Here is a 14,149-nt window from a genome sequence, read left to right on the forward strand (position 1 = left end):
GGCTCTGGGGGCACTGTGGTGGCACCGCGATCGCGGGCGGCACGAGCCGGCACGCTCCGCTCTAGGCCGAACTCAACCGCGCCGCTCTCCATTTTGACTCGCACGTGAGAGCCTGGCACACAAAATGGAGGCCCTCGTGTGTTCCACAGGCAGCGGCTACGAATCCAGCATCCAGCCCAAATCCAGCCCAAATCCAGCCTGAATCAGCCCAAATCCACCCGCTCTACACACCACATGCCGCTCCTACACTCCGAGCCGCGATGGTGCCGCACACAGCACTAAGCTCAGGTGCCTTACATCCACCCCTAGGGTAGGGACATGGGGCAGTGGCAGCTAGAAACACTTAATATATATAAATACTCTGTTTTCTCTTTGAAATTAGTTACACTGTGATGACAGGTTCGCCCAAGCGCTGTCCTTGCAATTGGGGATAAAATGCTACAGCCCCAGATGAACTTGCTGGGATAAAACTGCCCCACAGATCCGTGGCACCCTGGTGCTGATTTCAGTCACAGTTTTTGGTGGCTCCCATAATGCAGGCAACAATTCACAACAACCAGAGATGTGGTTGCACCACATGAATGGGAAAACCAAAGCGATTAAAATGAATTTTAGTCCACCGACAAGGCTTATCTACCACAAGCCCTCACTGGCGTAAGGAAATGTTCGGGTCGGCTGCTGTTAGGAGGCTAAAATAATTTCCCCTGAATTTACAGCCTGTAATTTAATCATCAGCTCCAGCCCTTGTCTGTGAGGAAAGGAGCAGGGGCAGAGCCAGATGCATGGCTGCCTGTGAGGATGCCCCAAAGTCAATTTTAAGGGGGACAGTCCCCGAGGCCTGGAGGGCCCCACACGTGTAGAAAAGTGTAGGTTTTTGGGGAGAGGTTGAAGGGTTTTGGAGCAGCAAGTTGGGGTTTGTTTGCTGGTTGTAAAAATCTCACCAGTGCCTGAACCAGAAGCATCAGGGGGAGGAGGAGGAGGAGCTGTGAAGAAGCTCAAGGCACAGAAAGCGAGGGATGCCCTTTCCTTTACATCCGAATGAGGAGAAAATACATAATTGTAATAATAAATAGTGGGTTTTATGAACAATTAGGATTCCACTGTCTCTTTGAAGGGTTTGAAAAGCTGACACGATGTTTTGGGTTCTCCAGATTCAGCTTTGAGGCCTCAACCAAGAGAAACATTCAGCCCCGCTGTGTACAGCAGTGACCACAACAAAGATTGTGGTTTCTCCCACACTCGCCTTAAATAGATCTAAATTAATGCTATTCATCATTGGGTGGAAAAGAAGGGAAATATAAAAGTGCAGTTGCTTGTAGAAAAGCCAGAAGCATTGGGCAACTTTCTTACCACTCACAGGCTTCTCCTGCCTCTGCACCTCGAAGCAAGGAGGCACGGAAATAACACACCCTTATGCTGTCCAAACCCATCACCTGGAAAACATCCTGGGCATATGAAATACGCCTTTATCCCATGTTTATTTGTTGTTGCTGTTGTTGTTGTTGGAGAAAGGGAAAAGCTAAACCACATGACTGAACTCCTGCCAGGGGTTCGTGATAGAGCAGGCTGTCCTGAGTGCCGCACCAGTTAGTATCTGAATTATCACGGATACTCACCGGCTCAGTTACACCCGCACAGGGAGAGCAGTTGTCCCACCTAAATCCTGCTTCTGTCAGCTCCCACCCTGCTCGTGGCTGCAGCGAGCAGCCAGTCCCGCTCCCCAAAGAGGAGATTATCCAAAGATGGGGATATCTCTCTGTGCCACACAGGGTGTGTAGGTCGCCGTGTCTCATGCGTGCCCACGATAGGTGGGTGCGTGAAATTTGGGGTGTTGAGGAGCTGTGGCTGTCCTCTCCTCACCTCTCCCAATTGAGATAGACCCAGGCTCCCACCACTGCTTTTTAAGGGTACTTTTTGTAAGGCTAAAACAACACAAAATCTGCCTTTTCCTTTTATTCCTTGAGGGCAGAAATACTGTGAGATGTCTTAGTGTCACTTTTTTCTTTAAAGCTACAGATGTCTCACTTTGGCAAAAAATAATGGAGCAGAAAAACCACTCTATCAGCTCACAAACATTAAAATCTCAGCTGAATGTTGATCTGCTCAGGTTTTCCTGGGCATGCACTGGGAACCCTGTGCAGGGAACACATGTGAGATACCTGCTGCGAAGCTGCCTGAAGTGGTTTTTGGTAACAGTAAATGCAATCTGTCGGCAGAAAAAAAAAAACAACTTTAAGGACGGTTTTGGATATACACTGGAACAGCCATGAGCTGGAAGTAGGTTTTGTAAAGTATTATATGTGGAGGGAATGTTATGGATGCTTTAAAAGTCTTCAGATAGGCGCAAAAATGACATATACATTACGCATTATCTCCACAGAACTAACACCATTTGAAATGTGCCCCTTTTTAACTGCCATTATGATTTGTCTAAAGAGCATTTTGGTTGAAACTTGGGAGGAAAGGGGAAGGAAAAAAAAAAAAAAGCCCACTGATCTTACACCTGCGCAAAAATGACATATACATTACGCATTATCTCCACAGAACTAACACCATTTGAAATGTGCCCCTTTTTAACTGCCATTATGATTTGTCTAAAGAGCATTTTGGTTGAAACTTGGGAGGAAAGGGGAAGGAAAAAAAAAAAAAAAGCCCACTGATCTTACACCTGCTCTTTAGCAGTGGGAAGTAGGTTCTCAATCTGTTAACATGACCATCTGGCCAATCTGCATATCACGGCTATCTGGATTACCGTACGATGGAATGACAATAACGTAGCCAAAACAAAAGTAAAACGCATCAAAAACTAACAGGAGCGCAAGCCCTTTTGATTCCAAATTAAATAATAAATGTGGTATCAGAGCAGAGCGAGAAAGTCAGCTAAATAATTAAAAATGAGCCTTCGCTCCGGCATAATTAAGTAAACAATATGGTGTGTGTTTCTGTATGAGCCAGCAATAGTTTCCACCGTCGAGCGCTCCACTTCTGCAGAGCAGCGATCAGGAGTTCAAGGCGCTGCGACAGCTCTTTCGGTGACGTACGGTATTGTCAGGACACCTCTGCCACCCCTGCGACACCCGGCCCGGCTGCGGCTATTAACAGGATTAATGCAGCAACAATCAATACCAATTGTACTGAAAGATTACGGCACAAAGCCTCGGGTACCTCTCGGACCCCCCGAAACCTCCACGGGTACGGGGGCTTCTGCATTATCCCATCTTTGGGTTATTCCCATCGATGTCTCCTTATGGTGGTCCAAGTAGAATATTTTAAGTCTGTCGACGGGAACATAAAATGGATCAAGCTTAAAGTTCAAGGTCATGTGCTATATACCACTGCTCAGCAATTAGCCACAGAGCACATCTAGAAGCTAAGTAAAATTTTCAGTCACAGAAAAAAGGGTGAGTTCTGGCATCTTCGCTGCCTTCGAGTCTAAACGCGAACAGAAAAATTTGAGCTCACGTAAATAAAACGTAGCCCCAGATTTTTTTCTTAAATTCAGGATTTTTAAATGTCCTTCTTAAAGATTAGAAGATTTTCTCGACCACAAATACCTCACGAGTTTAATCCGAGCCCAAAGCGCGCAACGGTGGCCAGCCAAAAAAATAAACCGGGGATTGCAGCATTGCCTCCTGGCCCACCATCCCGCTTCGGCCACTGGAGAAGTCTCTAAAAACTGTGACCTCTCAGAAAATTTAACTACTTCTATTGCGAATCTATTCTCCAATCTGACCACATTAGCAGGAGGAACTCCAAAGCAGTAAAAAACTCCAGAAAGTTCTCGGTTGAGTGCCTACTAATGAACAAAGGTTAACTTTATCTAAAAGGTCAAATGCCTGGTGGCTAAGGTTGTGACCTTAACAACTTAAATTGTGACCTTGCCACGTGCCTAGTATATTGTAGATTCTGATACAGATCATCTGGTAAAGGACCGGTCATAAATTAGCTTTACTGTTCGACTCCCACAAAGAAAACGGTTTGCCACAATGGTTTCCAACTTGTCATTTGATACAAGAGCAGAATAAGTGAAAACTAAAAAGCAAACCTAAGTTCAGGGTATGAAAATGCCGCCTGCTTTTAGTTAAGCAGATTAGAAACTGCAAACTGAGAGCAGTACTCTAGATTTCAATACGTTTTTTGGTCAACCTCTAATTCACAAAGCACCGATCTTCCTTTCCTTTTTTTTTAAAATTTCTTTTTTTTATCCTTTTAATGAAAATGACATGTAGTTCGCCTATTTGCATATTTTTGTTTTCTCTTTCTAGCCAGTTCTTAAAGAGAATAATTGATTTCAGTAGCTTTGTAAGAAGCACTATTTAAATCTGTGCACATGTGTTCCCTTACAGATGATAGTGCCTACTGAAGGAAAAGCGTGGATTCAAAGCAATAATTATCCTACATGTTTAGAAGGAAAGGGACATCTTGCTGCCGAAGTCATCTCGAATAAGGGCATCTTGGAACAGAATACTCCCCCCAAGAAAAGAAGACGAAAAGTGGGGGGAAAAAAAAAACCCCACAAGAAAAAGAGAAGCGAGCACTATGGGTGAAAAGGTCACAATGGTTTTGGCACGTATCTTCAAGCACGTTTCGGAGTCTGTGCCTCCTGCCAATACTGGCAACTTCTCAAAACTTTTAAGGAGGTAAAAACATTGTTTAGTGTTTACAAATCTTCTGTACTATAGCAGATGCTTGTCAAATCCGCTATATGTAAGTTGACCAGTCTACCTAATATTTGCGCTGGCGACTTCCTCCTTACAAATACGCGGTCCATACATTTGGGGAGTGAGGTCTGATGGAGTTGGAGACAAAGGACCCTTAATATTTTTTTCTTTTGTAATTTTCCTGTTGCGCACCCGGCACAAGCTGCCATTACTGCGGGTCTGCGGGAACCAATGGCTGTCAACTTGGCCAATGTTCAGGTGTAACAAAGACTGCTGGAATACATCGGAGGGGGGAAAAAACGGGAAAAAAGCGGGGAAGAAAAAGAGGTAGCTCTACGCAAGGCTTTCGGTACACCTCTGTGAAGCCATATAGACAGCGACCACGCTGCGCCACCTCCCAAAAATCATCTTGTCCCCCTCCCCGCTGAGGTTTAGCAGGAATATGCCAGCACACGCTCCTGCATTGAGAGCACAATGCAATGCGTGCAATCAGCAAACAACGGCCGAAAACACGGCGCGGTGTGCTCTGCACGGGCGCGCGGCTGCTCGCACAAATCCCCAAATCTAACCCCAAAAAACCGCGCCGAGGCCTCGCGCCGAGTTCCCGCGGCAAACACCAAGTCTGAAGGACAATCGGTGCGATCGCTGCCTGTTGATGATGAAGGCAGGAATAAATAAGAGCTCGCTATCAAAGCTACTGTTTGCGTGCTGATAAGATGGTATATCCCTAATCGTAATATTGAACTTTTATAACGTCTATTGCCCGACTGTTGTAACAGGGAGAGATCCCTTGAAGCTCCCCGAAACACTCGCAGCCGTGGGTTTGGTCCTTTTCTCCACATCCTACATTTCTGTGACCCTACATGCAAGCTAAGCCAAGATCGTTGGTTTCTATCAATGATTCGTGCGCTCCACGAAGGGCCTGGGAAATACAATATGGATCAGAATTTACCAGCACCGCGCTATATATAAATCTAAATAATAAAAATCTGTGTGCTGTAGATCAGTAAATAGACATTTATAGCTCCTATTTGGATATCAAAGCATTTCAGATTTATCAGCCCACTCCGATATGCGGAGGAGGAAACTGAGGCAGACAAAAGGGATGTGAGTCCACGGTCCCCTCGGGGTTGGTGATGGAACAGGAGGTGACCTGAAATGCCCCAGCCCCAAGCTCCCTTCAGTTAGCCATTTATCCATAATGCTTGCTTCACGGTGGCCATAATAAAGCGCAGAGTAAATAAATAATTTTCTTCAATATTTGCCTAGTTCCCTTTCACCATAAATGTGCAGTATGATTTATCACCTCGCACCGAAGTGCAAAGTAAATGTTGCAGCTTATCTGTAGGAAATACCATGAGGATACTCAAAAGTTATTTCCGAACAGGGATCATATCTGCAAAATCCCAGCGGCGACATTGCCTAACACAACAACCATGGCAGGGACTCAGCGCAGAAAAACTTTGGGGAAGCCAAAACTTTCTGCAAGACCCTCTGAAAAGAAGTTGGCATGGGGAATGCAGGCTCCCTGGGCTGTAATTTGCTTGGTTTTCTTACTGATAAATATTTATACAGAAGTGGTTTCTTCTAATATGACTCCTCTACCCCTGCTCTGTTTTTCCAGCCTGTCCAGCCCCTCAGCTCACAAGTCAGGATACGCTGGGGGACCCACACATCCCATACACGAAACTCGGGGCCTCGCACTTCACACACGCACATTTTTCTGCACTACAATCACTCAGGAGAACTACAATAGAGTATTATTTTACCCAGTCAACATACTACACATCCTCTGAGCACATCGAGTCACGCCGCAGGCAGAGCATACTTTGTGTTGAAGTCTGGGATCCCAAGATTTTCATCACACGTTAAAATATCTCAGTCCCTCCTTATTAGCACAACATTGTCAAATCAGGAATTTTTTTCAAGACCTGCTTAGCTTTTAGGTGTCTAAATTGTGATATTTTGGGGGGGTTAAATGTGTCCTTTTCCCCCTAGGATTACCTGGAGGTTTGTTTCATCCCCACTCAGACCTGATGACTAGGTTTGCTATCAAGGGACAGTCTCTTCCTTTCCCTCCAAACCTGCAGGATTTATGTTCCCCATCTCATCCCTGTGGGGTGAGGATACTTGGTACTCCTGATCCACAGGCCTCAGGCATCTCTAGCCCTCCTGGACAACTTTGTGCATAACATATGCAAACTTTATTAAAAAAAAAATTTTAATTAAAATCTATCTGCTTTCCCCCAAAATTAGGATAAAAGAAGTCGCGTCTGGCTGCGAGACCTCCTAGGACAACATTTAGGATAACACCTGTGAAGGATGCCCGAAATGCTGTTAACCACGGAAAACAAGAGCCACTTTTATGTGGCTGTACCTTAAAAACCCCATTTAAAAAAAAAATTAAAAAAATAAAAGTGAGGGGGGGAGTTTTGGCACCCTCCTCGCCACCCCGGGAGAGCAATAACCGGCAACCCCAGCTCCCTCCCCAGCTCATGCAGCCGCCACAGGGGCACGGCACCCGGCACGGAAATAACCGAAAAGTTGGAGAAGGTGGTAGAGAAAGGCACTTACCTGCTGCGTGCACAAAGTATGCCAAATATAAATCGAGTTCCTTAACAGAAACTCCTATATGGTGGGGCTGTACGCACAGCCCAGGGTTAGAGCACTGTGGGGACTTTACAAGGCGCTCGCCATCAGTACTTTCGAGCGGAATACCTTTAAATAAAATCACCATAACAAGGTCCAACCTCCAGACCTTATCTGCCTGGCGAAGGCAGTCAATTCTTCTCATCTTGCCCTTCTGGTCTGGATTGGAAAGAACGCAACACGGAGGCTTTTTTCCTGTGACTGTGAGAACAAAATCCTCCCGAAATTCAGGCCTGATATCTTTCCGGAGCTTTGCCAGAAGTCTGGATGCCCATTTTTGCTTTACCTCGGGTTTTTCACTTAGCAGTTCGTCCTTCACGGCTCTCTCTTCCTCTTTTGACATGCGTTTTTCATGTTTTTTGAAGTATTTTCTTTTTCGGGCTTGCAGGTTGAACCACGTGTATGCAAACGCTCGGACGTGAGGCAGAAGTGCTTCGATGAAGGGATGAAATTCATCCTGGAAAAAGTTACAGAGAAGAGTTGATGTCAGCGAAACCATCAACAAAGAGCCTTCAAAAACGGGGGTTTGAGGGATGGTGAGAATTAGGAGGGTGCTGATAAATTTTAAGGGCTGTGGGACCCCTCGCTGACGGACCCCAAACCCGACACCACCGCATCCCCGCTTCCCTTCCGCGCTGACCCGAAACCCCCGCTCCCGTCCCCCAAACACGGGGTCCAACTTCAACCAAGCACCCAGACGGAGCTGGTGCAACGCTGGTGCCCTTTCCCTAGATCCCAAACCTTAAAAAAAAAAAAAATTAAAAAGGGCAGAACGAGTTAAAAAGCCAAAAACTCCTTTTCAAGTCCACTTGCGGAGCGCATATCTCCCTTTGCTCTCTCCCTGACCCCGCTGCTTGCGGTGTAGCCAGCGTTTGCCCGCCAATTTGGCAAATCCTAAACATTTGGATGCCAATCAATGTTTGTATGGGGAAGTCTAAAGTATAGTAAAACTTTCCCTAAGATATATTTGGAAATAGCAGCCGGCAGAATAGGAAAATGCCACTATAGCTGTATATACAATTACAATGAAGGGTGGTTTTCACTCTGGTTCCCAAACAGTGAAGGGAGCGAGAAGTACCACGGTCGATTTATCCCGCGAGCGCAATCATAACTAACACTAAAACACTAGAAAAAGCAAGCCTTGCAATTTATCTTTTTTTTTAATATCTTTGTTTATATTTAGTCAAAAACAAAAAAGAAATTAAAACTTGCTATCTGGGCATATTAGAGAAAGTTAAACTCTGAGCCTTCTTACAAAATAAAAAAAAAAATTTAAAAACCGGGAAAAATTGAAAACCGCGTTAACAGAAAACTGTAGCATAATTTGTGCAAATAAGTGAAAAATTAGTAATAGCGTCAGATTTTCAGATATTTAAAAAGAAATGCCCTACTCGAAAAGTTAGTTTGGCCATCCGGACACACTGCTTGCTTTGTGTAACGAGGAGTTAAAGATCACCCCTCTCCCTTGGCACAAAAATAATCACAATTAAAATTATGCTGACGCTAAAAAAAAGGTGAGAAAGATCCCTTGATTTTTTAAAAATAATTGTATACATATAGATATCTATTTTTTCCTCACTAAGTATTAGATAAATCAGCCAAAGTGATCAAAACATATTATAATATACTAGGGCCATGCTTCTTGTTTTTTCCCTAAATAAATGAATGACCCAACTCCAGGCTGCACATAAAAATGTATCCAGCCTGTGGGGCCTGATCCAGCACAGCGTGCTGGGGACGTCCCCTGCTTCCAGTTACTCCTTTTCTCAGGATTGGGCCCTCCAGGAGGGAAAAATAAAGTAATTTGTGCAACATTTTCCCCAGCATGGGAAAAGCCACCCGCTGCCTACCCTTTGCGAGGAAACATTGGGGATTTTTCAGATTAACAAACTAACTTTTTTTTTTTTTAATTATCCCATGGAGTACATTTTCTACCCAAATCATTGTGGGTCATGCAAATACGGTTATTAAAACAGACATCTTACTTCCTTTCAACAGTTTATTTTAATTTGCATTGTTCTTTTCAGAAATTATGAAAAATTGAGAAATCAATAGTAGAAATACCTATCAGCAAAATCCTGTCATAATTCAAGACCTTCTGCTGACTCCCCAAAAGCTTTCACTGCACTTATTCCGAGCGGCCCCAGAATTGTAGGTACTTAAATCTATAGGTAGCACCTTTATATTTATTTTTATTTTAAACATAGATTGTATAAAACTTTCCTAACAGCACAATATATTTCACTAGAGCAGAGCGGCAGCAATTGAAGTACTATGAATGATTATTAAAATAAAAGCAGGTAAAATAAAATATATCACTCTGGTGATTGTCACATTCCTCTTTTTTTTTCCCTCCTCTATGGGAAAAGATGATAGTTTCAAATTTCAATAAAGTTAAAAAAAAAAAAAAAAAAAAAGATTGCTGCGAGTTTGCAGTCGGCAGATTCAAAAAGTGAGAGGAGGCACAATCCCAGCACATGGAGCTGCTCTCACCCACCAGAAACAGCTCTCACGGGGGGGGAGGCAGGGGGGAAAAAGAAGAAAAATATAAAAACTACAGGTCTCTACAAGCTATTAAAAATAATAAACCCTCCCTCCTGATCCCTCCTGTCCTTCCCTTTCTCCACTCAGGGAGAGTCAAGGAAAAAAGGCCTTTTGTCAAGTGGAAGTTTATCTGCGAAGGTACACAGAGCAGAGAGGCTCGACAGCCCACAGCGAGCCAGGGCAGCGCTTCCAGCCTTCCCACTTTCCAAACACGTCTTGGTACATCCTGATATATTTTAACTTTTCTGCTTTAAGCAGCGCTTTGTCCTGCCCGATCTCATGTGCTCGGGACTTTTTTGGCTCGGCGCTGGATAACATCCAAGAGAGAGTTGCTTTAACCTGCGCTAAAGCTGATTTCTACAATGTGAACCTGAAAGGGGAGGTAAAAACAACACCCAAAAATAAAAAAAAAAACAAAAAACAAACCCATTTAAAAAAAAACACTAAACCACTTTAAAGGGAGAAGGGGAAAAACCAAGGTGCTTTTTGGTGCAAAGTCAGGGACTGTGGCTAAAGTAAACGAGAAGCACCGCTGCTCGGGCACGAGGTGTGCACGTCCCTATTACACCCTAATGTGTCTTTTCAAAATGGTGTATGAGGAGAAAAGGTTAACGACTCATAAACAGACCAACTTTCAAAGTGTCTTGGTAAACACGCTGCTCCGGAAAATAGCACCGCTTCAATCTCGGCGCTGAGGTATTAGCAAAGTCCAAGTGGAAATAAAAGCAGGCAGGACTGATCAAACAGAATTGGGCTGGACGCGGGGACGGAGGGGGGGAGCAGCTTCTGCACAATACAATTTTTTATTTCAGTGGCGCTACAGTTTCCCCAAAATGCCCAGAAAGTTTTGGAAATGTGTCAGTGCAAGTGTGCTAACAGATGTGCAACTTCTCTGCAGCCTTGCTGCAAAATAGCAGGATTTTAAGGCACTAGTAGAAAAGGGCGATGATCTTTCCCTTTCCACAAGTTAGCTTGAAGGGAAACTTTGAAAGTATTTGATAAAGCCGTTTGCTTTCCCCCCCTCAGTGTTGGATGGGTTACCCAAAAATAAAAGACACCAGAAAGCTGGCAAAGCAATAATAAAAAGTTGAGGTTTTCTTTATTGCACTCCTCTCCGAAGTTTGAGGATACAGCTCTTCCGAGAGCTGCCTGTTTCTAAGCAGCACCTAAAATTTGGGCTGCACAGTTCTGTACTGTTTATCTCAAAATTCTCCTCTGCTCTTCAAAAAGGTGTAAAAAAGAAAAAAACAAAACAAAAACCCTACCACAAAAGAACCTCAACCCCATCCCAAAGGCGCCTTCGATAATGTAATACTGCAAATGAGGCTTTGAAACAATGTTTTTCTGCAGATCTTTTTGAAATTAAGCCAGCTACAGCGACCCTTGCTAATATTTTTACAATCCATTTGCTTGTAAATCTATGAGGAGACGTGCATATGTTCCCCAACTATTTCCTAGCTCCTCAGCAGATATGTAAATGGAACGATGTTTGGATTTTTCCTGACAGATGACACAAAATGCTTGTGCCATTTTGGTTCCAAGGCTTGGATAAATATGCTCAGAACCAGGATTTCTGTTTTCCTTTTCTAACCCACTTTCAAGAGCTTCCCTTTAAATCTGAACCAAAACTTGACAAAAAAAAAAAAAAAAAAAAAAAAGTAGGGAAAAAAAAAATCATTCCCAAAACTTGTATCAATAAAAACTCTTGAAACAATGAAATAGGAAATTATTTGCAATAGTTCAGGGCTCACCCCCTTTTTCTATGGAAAAATGACAGAATCACCTAATTGATCCTTCGGAGCGAAGAGTTTGTCAGGAGGCCTCTAATCCTCCCATTACTTTTCCAAACGTGCAGCAAGAATGCCAGATTTTCCTAACACAGTCTAAGCACATGCCTGGCTTTCTGCTTTTCTTTTGATAAATTAAAAAAAAAAAAAAAAAAAAAAAAAAGAAGGGGGGGTGGGGAGGGTACAGGGACACGACACGACTGGGCCAGGGAACAACCAGCCCATGGATTTATTTTCTTTCCTAAACGTGCGACTGGGCCTACTGAGCCCCAGGAGCCCCACGTGGAGATGCCAAGAGCGTCGGCGCTGCGGCCCCGCACGGAGCGTCCGGGGGTCCCTCCTGCAGCCGCCGCGCTGACAAAAACCAGGTATTTCTCAGAGTTGAATTCAAGGCACAAACTTTGCCCAGGCACACAGCCCGGAGTTGCTGCATCCCATCCGCTGCAAACTCCCGCCGCTCACATTTTCCTCCTGCCTTTTGAGCAAGTGTACGGTTTGGAGTTTCGTGCCCCCGCCGGCCTGGTGTTTTCTCGCCAGCACCCCAAAATTTGGGGGAAGCTGGGGATGGAGAGGGGACCGCGGCTGGAGAAGGGGACGAAACTTTTGCAGCTCTTCGGGCTGCCCTGGGAAGCTGCCGCCCCTCTCCCTGCAATTCCCTGCCTTTTTCTCGACGGAAAGAGCCCGGGGAGGCTTTCTCACCGGGAGAAAAAAAATATTCCAATTAAATTAATAAGAATAATGTAGTCAAAATCTCCTGCAGGAGGAAATAATCTGGGGTTTGAGTCCGCCACAAAGCATTTCCTCGTTAAACCATTATATCCTGCTAATTGAAGGGGTGTAATTCAGCGTCCTGCAGCAGCGCGCGGGGAAAAAAGGGGGGCCGGGGGCTCCGCGGCCGCGCAAGCGGGGGGCACCGGGGAGCGACACCCTCCGCTCCCCGCGCAGCCCCGTCCCGCCGCGAGCGGGGGGCGCAAAAGTTGCGCCGAGCGCCGCGGGGCCCGATCCGCGGGCGGGAGGGTGGCCAGGGGGCACAAGCGACACACGCGGGACAAGTTCTGCGGGTGTCCGTGCGGGGGGACGCACGCACGATGCCCCGGCTGGGGCGGCCTCCGCGGGTGCGGAGGGCGCTCTGCGCGGGGGCGGCCGCACCGCGCCGCACCGCGGGAGCGAGCCCAGGTGCGGGGGACGGTCCCTCCGTCCGTGCCCGGGGCGCTGGGGGGTGGCGCGGAGGCGGCGGGGCCGCTCCCGCGGAGCCCCGAGCGCGGTGCCGCGGGGTGCGGGCCGCGCCGTGCCCGGGGCGGGGAGCGGCGCAGCGGCTCCAGCGTTGCCCCGGGGCCGCGGTGCGGGGCGGTGCGAGGCGCTCCGGCGCGGGCGGCGGCATCGGCGGCATCGATCGCGGATGACCAAGCACGGCGGGGCCGTGCGGGTCGTCCCGCAGCACCGCGCCCGCGCGGCCCCCCCCGTTAATTAAAGCATTAATAAGTAGGCGCCATTAGCCATGTGCCGACACAAATGGCCGTGCGGGAAGGGGGTGGAGGGGGGGGATGCGAGCGAAAGGCAACAAAGTTAGTTTCGGCGAGCGGCGGTGGTGCCCCTTCCCCGGCGCGCACGGCCGCGCACCCCCGCAGCGCCGGCCCCACCGCGCCCCGGCGGCCGCTTACCTGGGTGAGACAGAGCGGAGAATACATGACTGCTGCGGGGGGCTGCGGTTTGGAGGTGTGCGTGTGCGGGGAGAGAGGGAGAGAGAGAGGGGGAGAGAGACAGAGGGAGAGGGAGAGAGAGGAGGGGAAAAAAGAGAGAGAGAGAGGAGAGGAGGGGGAGCCCCGAGCCTGCTTCTTGCTTTCACATTTCCAACTCTGCCAAACTGCAGCCAGCGCGGAGCCGCTCCATGAGCTGAACTTTAACCCCGCCTCGACTTTCCCGCACTACGCGCTCGGCATGCCTGCCCCGCGCGCCGTTAAAGGCATAGCGCTCGCTGCGCGCCCCTCCGCCGCCCCCGCTCCGCGCCCCTCCGCTCCGCTCCGCGCCCCTCCGCTCTGCGCCGCGCACCGCCCGCCCCGCGCCCCGCGCCGCCCGCCCGCGGGGGCGGGGAGGGGCGGGGAGGGGGCTGCGGCGCCGCCGCCTCCCTCCGCCCCGCCGCCCCGCAGCGCGGCCAGCCGCGGAGCCGAGAGGAGAGCGGGGCTCGGCTCAAAGTTTTCCTCCTTTTTTTTCTTTACGAGGGTTGGAGGGGGGGGTTGTGTATTTTTCTATCATAATTGTTATTTATTTATTTATTTAGCTCTTCCCGGGGGCTGCGGGTTCCGCTCGGCCCTTGACCATGGGGCGGGGGGGAGAAGGAGGGGGGGCCCTGCCACAACTTTCCCCATCCCCTTTGGCACTTGTCATTTTAAATCAAGCGCTTTAGAATCAAGGGTGCTTATTCCACTTTAAAAAAAATAATAATTTTCTTCTAAAAAATAGCAACATATAAATTCATCGGCACATCGCACTCCCCCTTCTTTCTTACTT

General features: G+C 47.4%; 1 protein-coding gene across 11 annotated transcripts in view; it reads right to left on the minus strand.

The window, feature by feature from the left end:
* The window catches only part of NFIA (nuclear factor I A), a gene marked incomplete at its 3' end in the record, with an annotated part of 247,376 nt that extends 233,678 nt beyond the window's left edge, over positions 1–13,698 (minus strand). For 2 of the 11 annotated variants that reach the window (XM_079313986.1, XM_079313984.1), the window contains exons 1-2: positions 13,303–13,696; positions 7,236–7,767 (exon numbers count right to left, since the gene is read on the minus strand). In XM_079313986.1, coding sequence (XP_079170112.1) covers positions 7,236–7,767; positions 13,303–13,329 — 559 coding nt within the window. In that variant the 5' untranslated portion in view covers positions 13,330–13,696. Of the gene's footprint in view, positions 1–7,235; positions 7,768–13,302 lie in introns of all 11 variants that reach the window. The other 9 variants (XM_079313990.1, XM_079313989.1, XM_079313981.1 and 6 more) reach the window with 6 other exon arrangements.
* Between the last annotated feature and the right edge of the window lie 451 nt (positions 13,699–14,149).

Source organism: Erithacus rubecula, assembly GCF_903797595.1.
Source record: "Erithacus rubecula genome assembly, chromosome: 10".
Classification (NCBI taxonomy): domain Eukaryota; kingdom Metazoa; phylum Chordata; class Aves; order Passeriformes; family Muscicapidae; genus Erithacus; species Erithacus rubecula.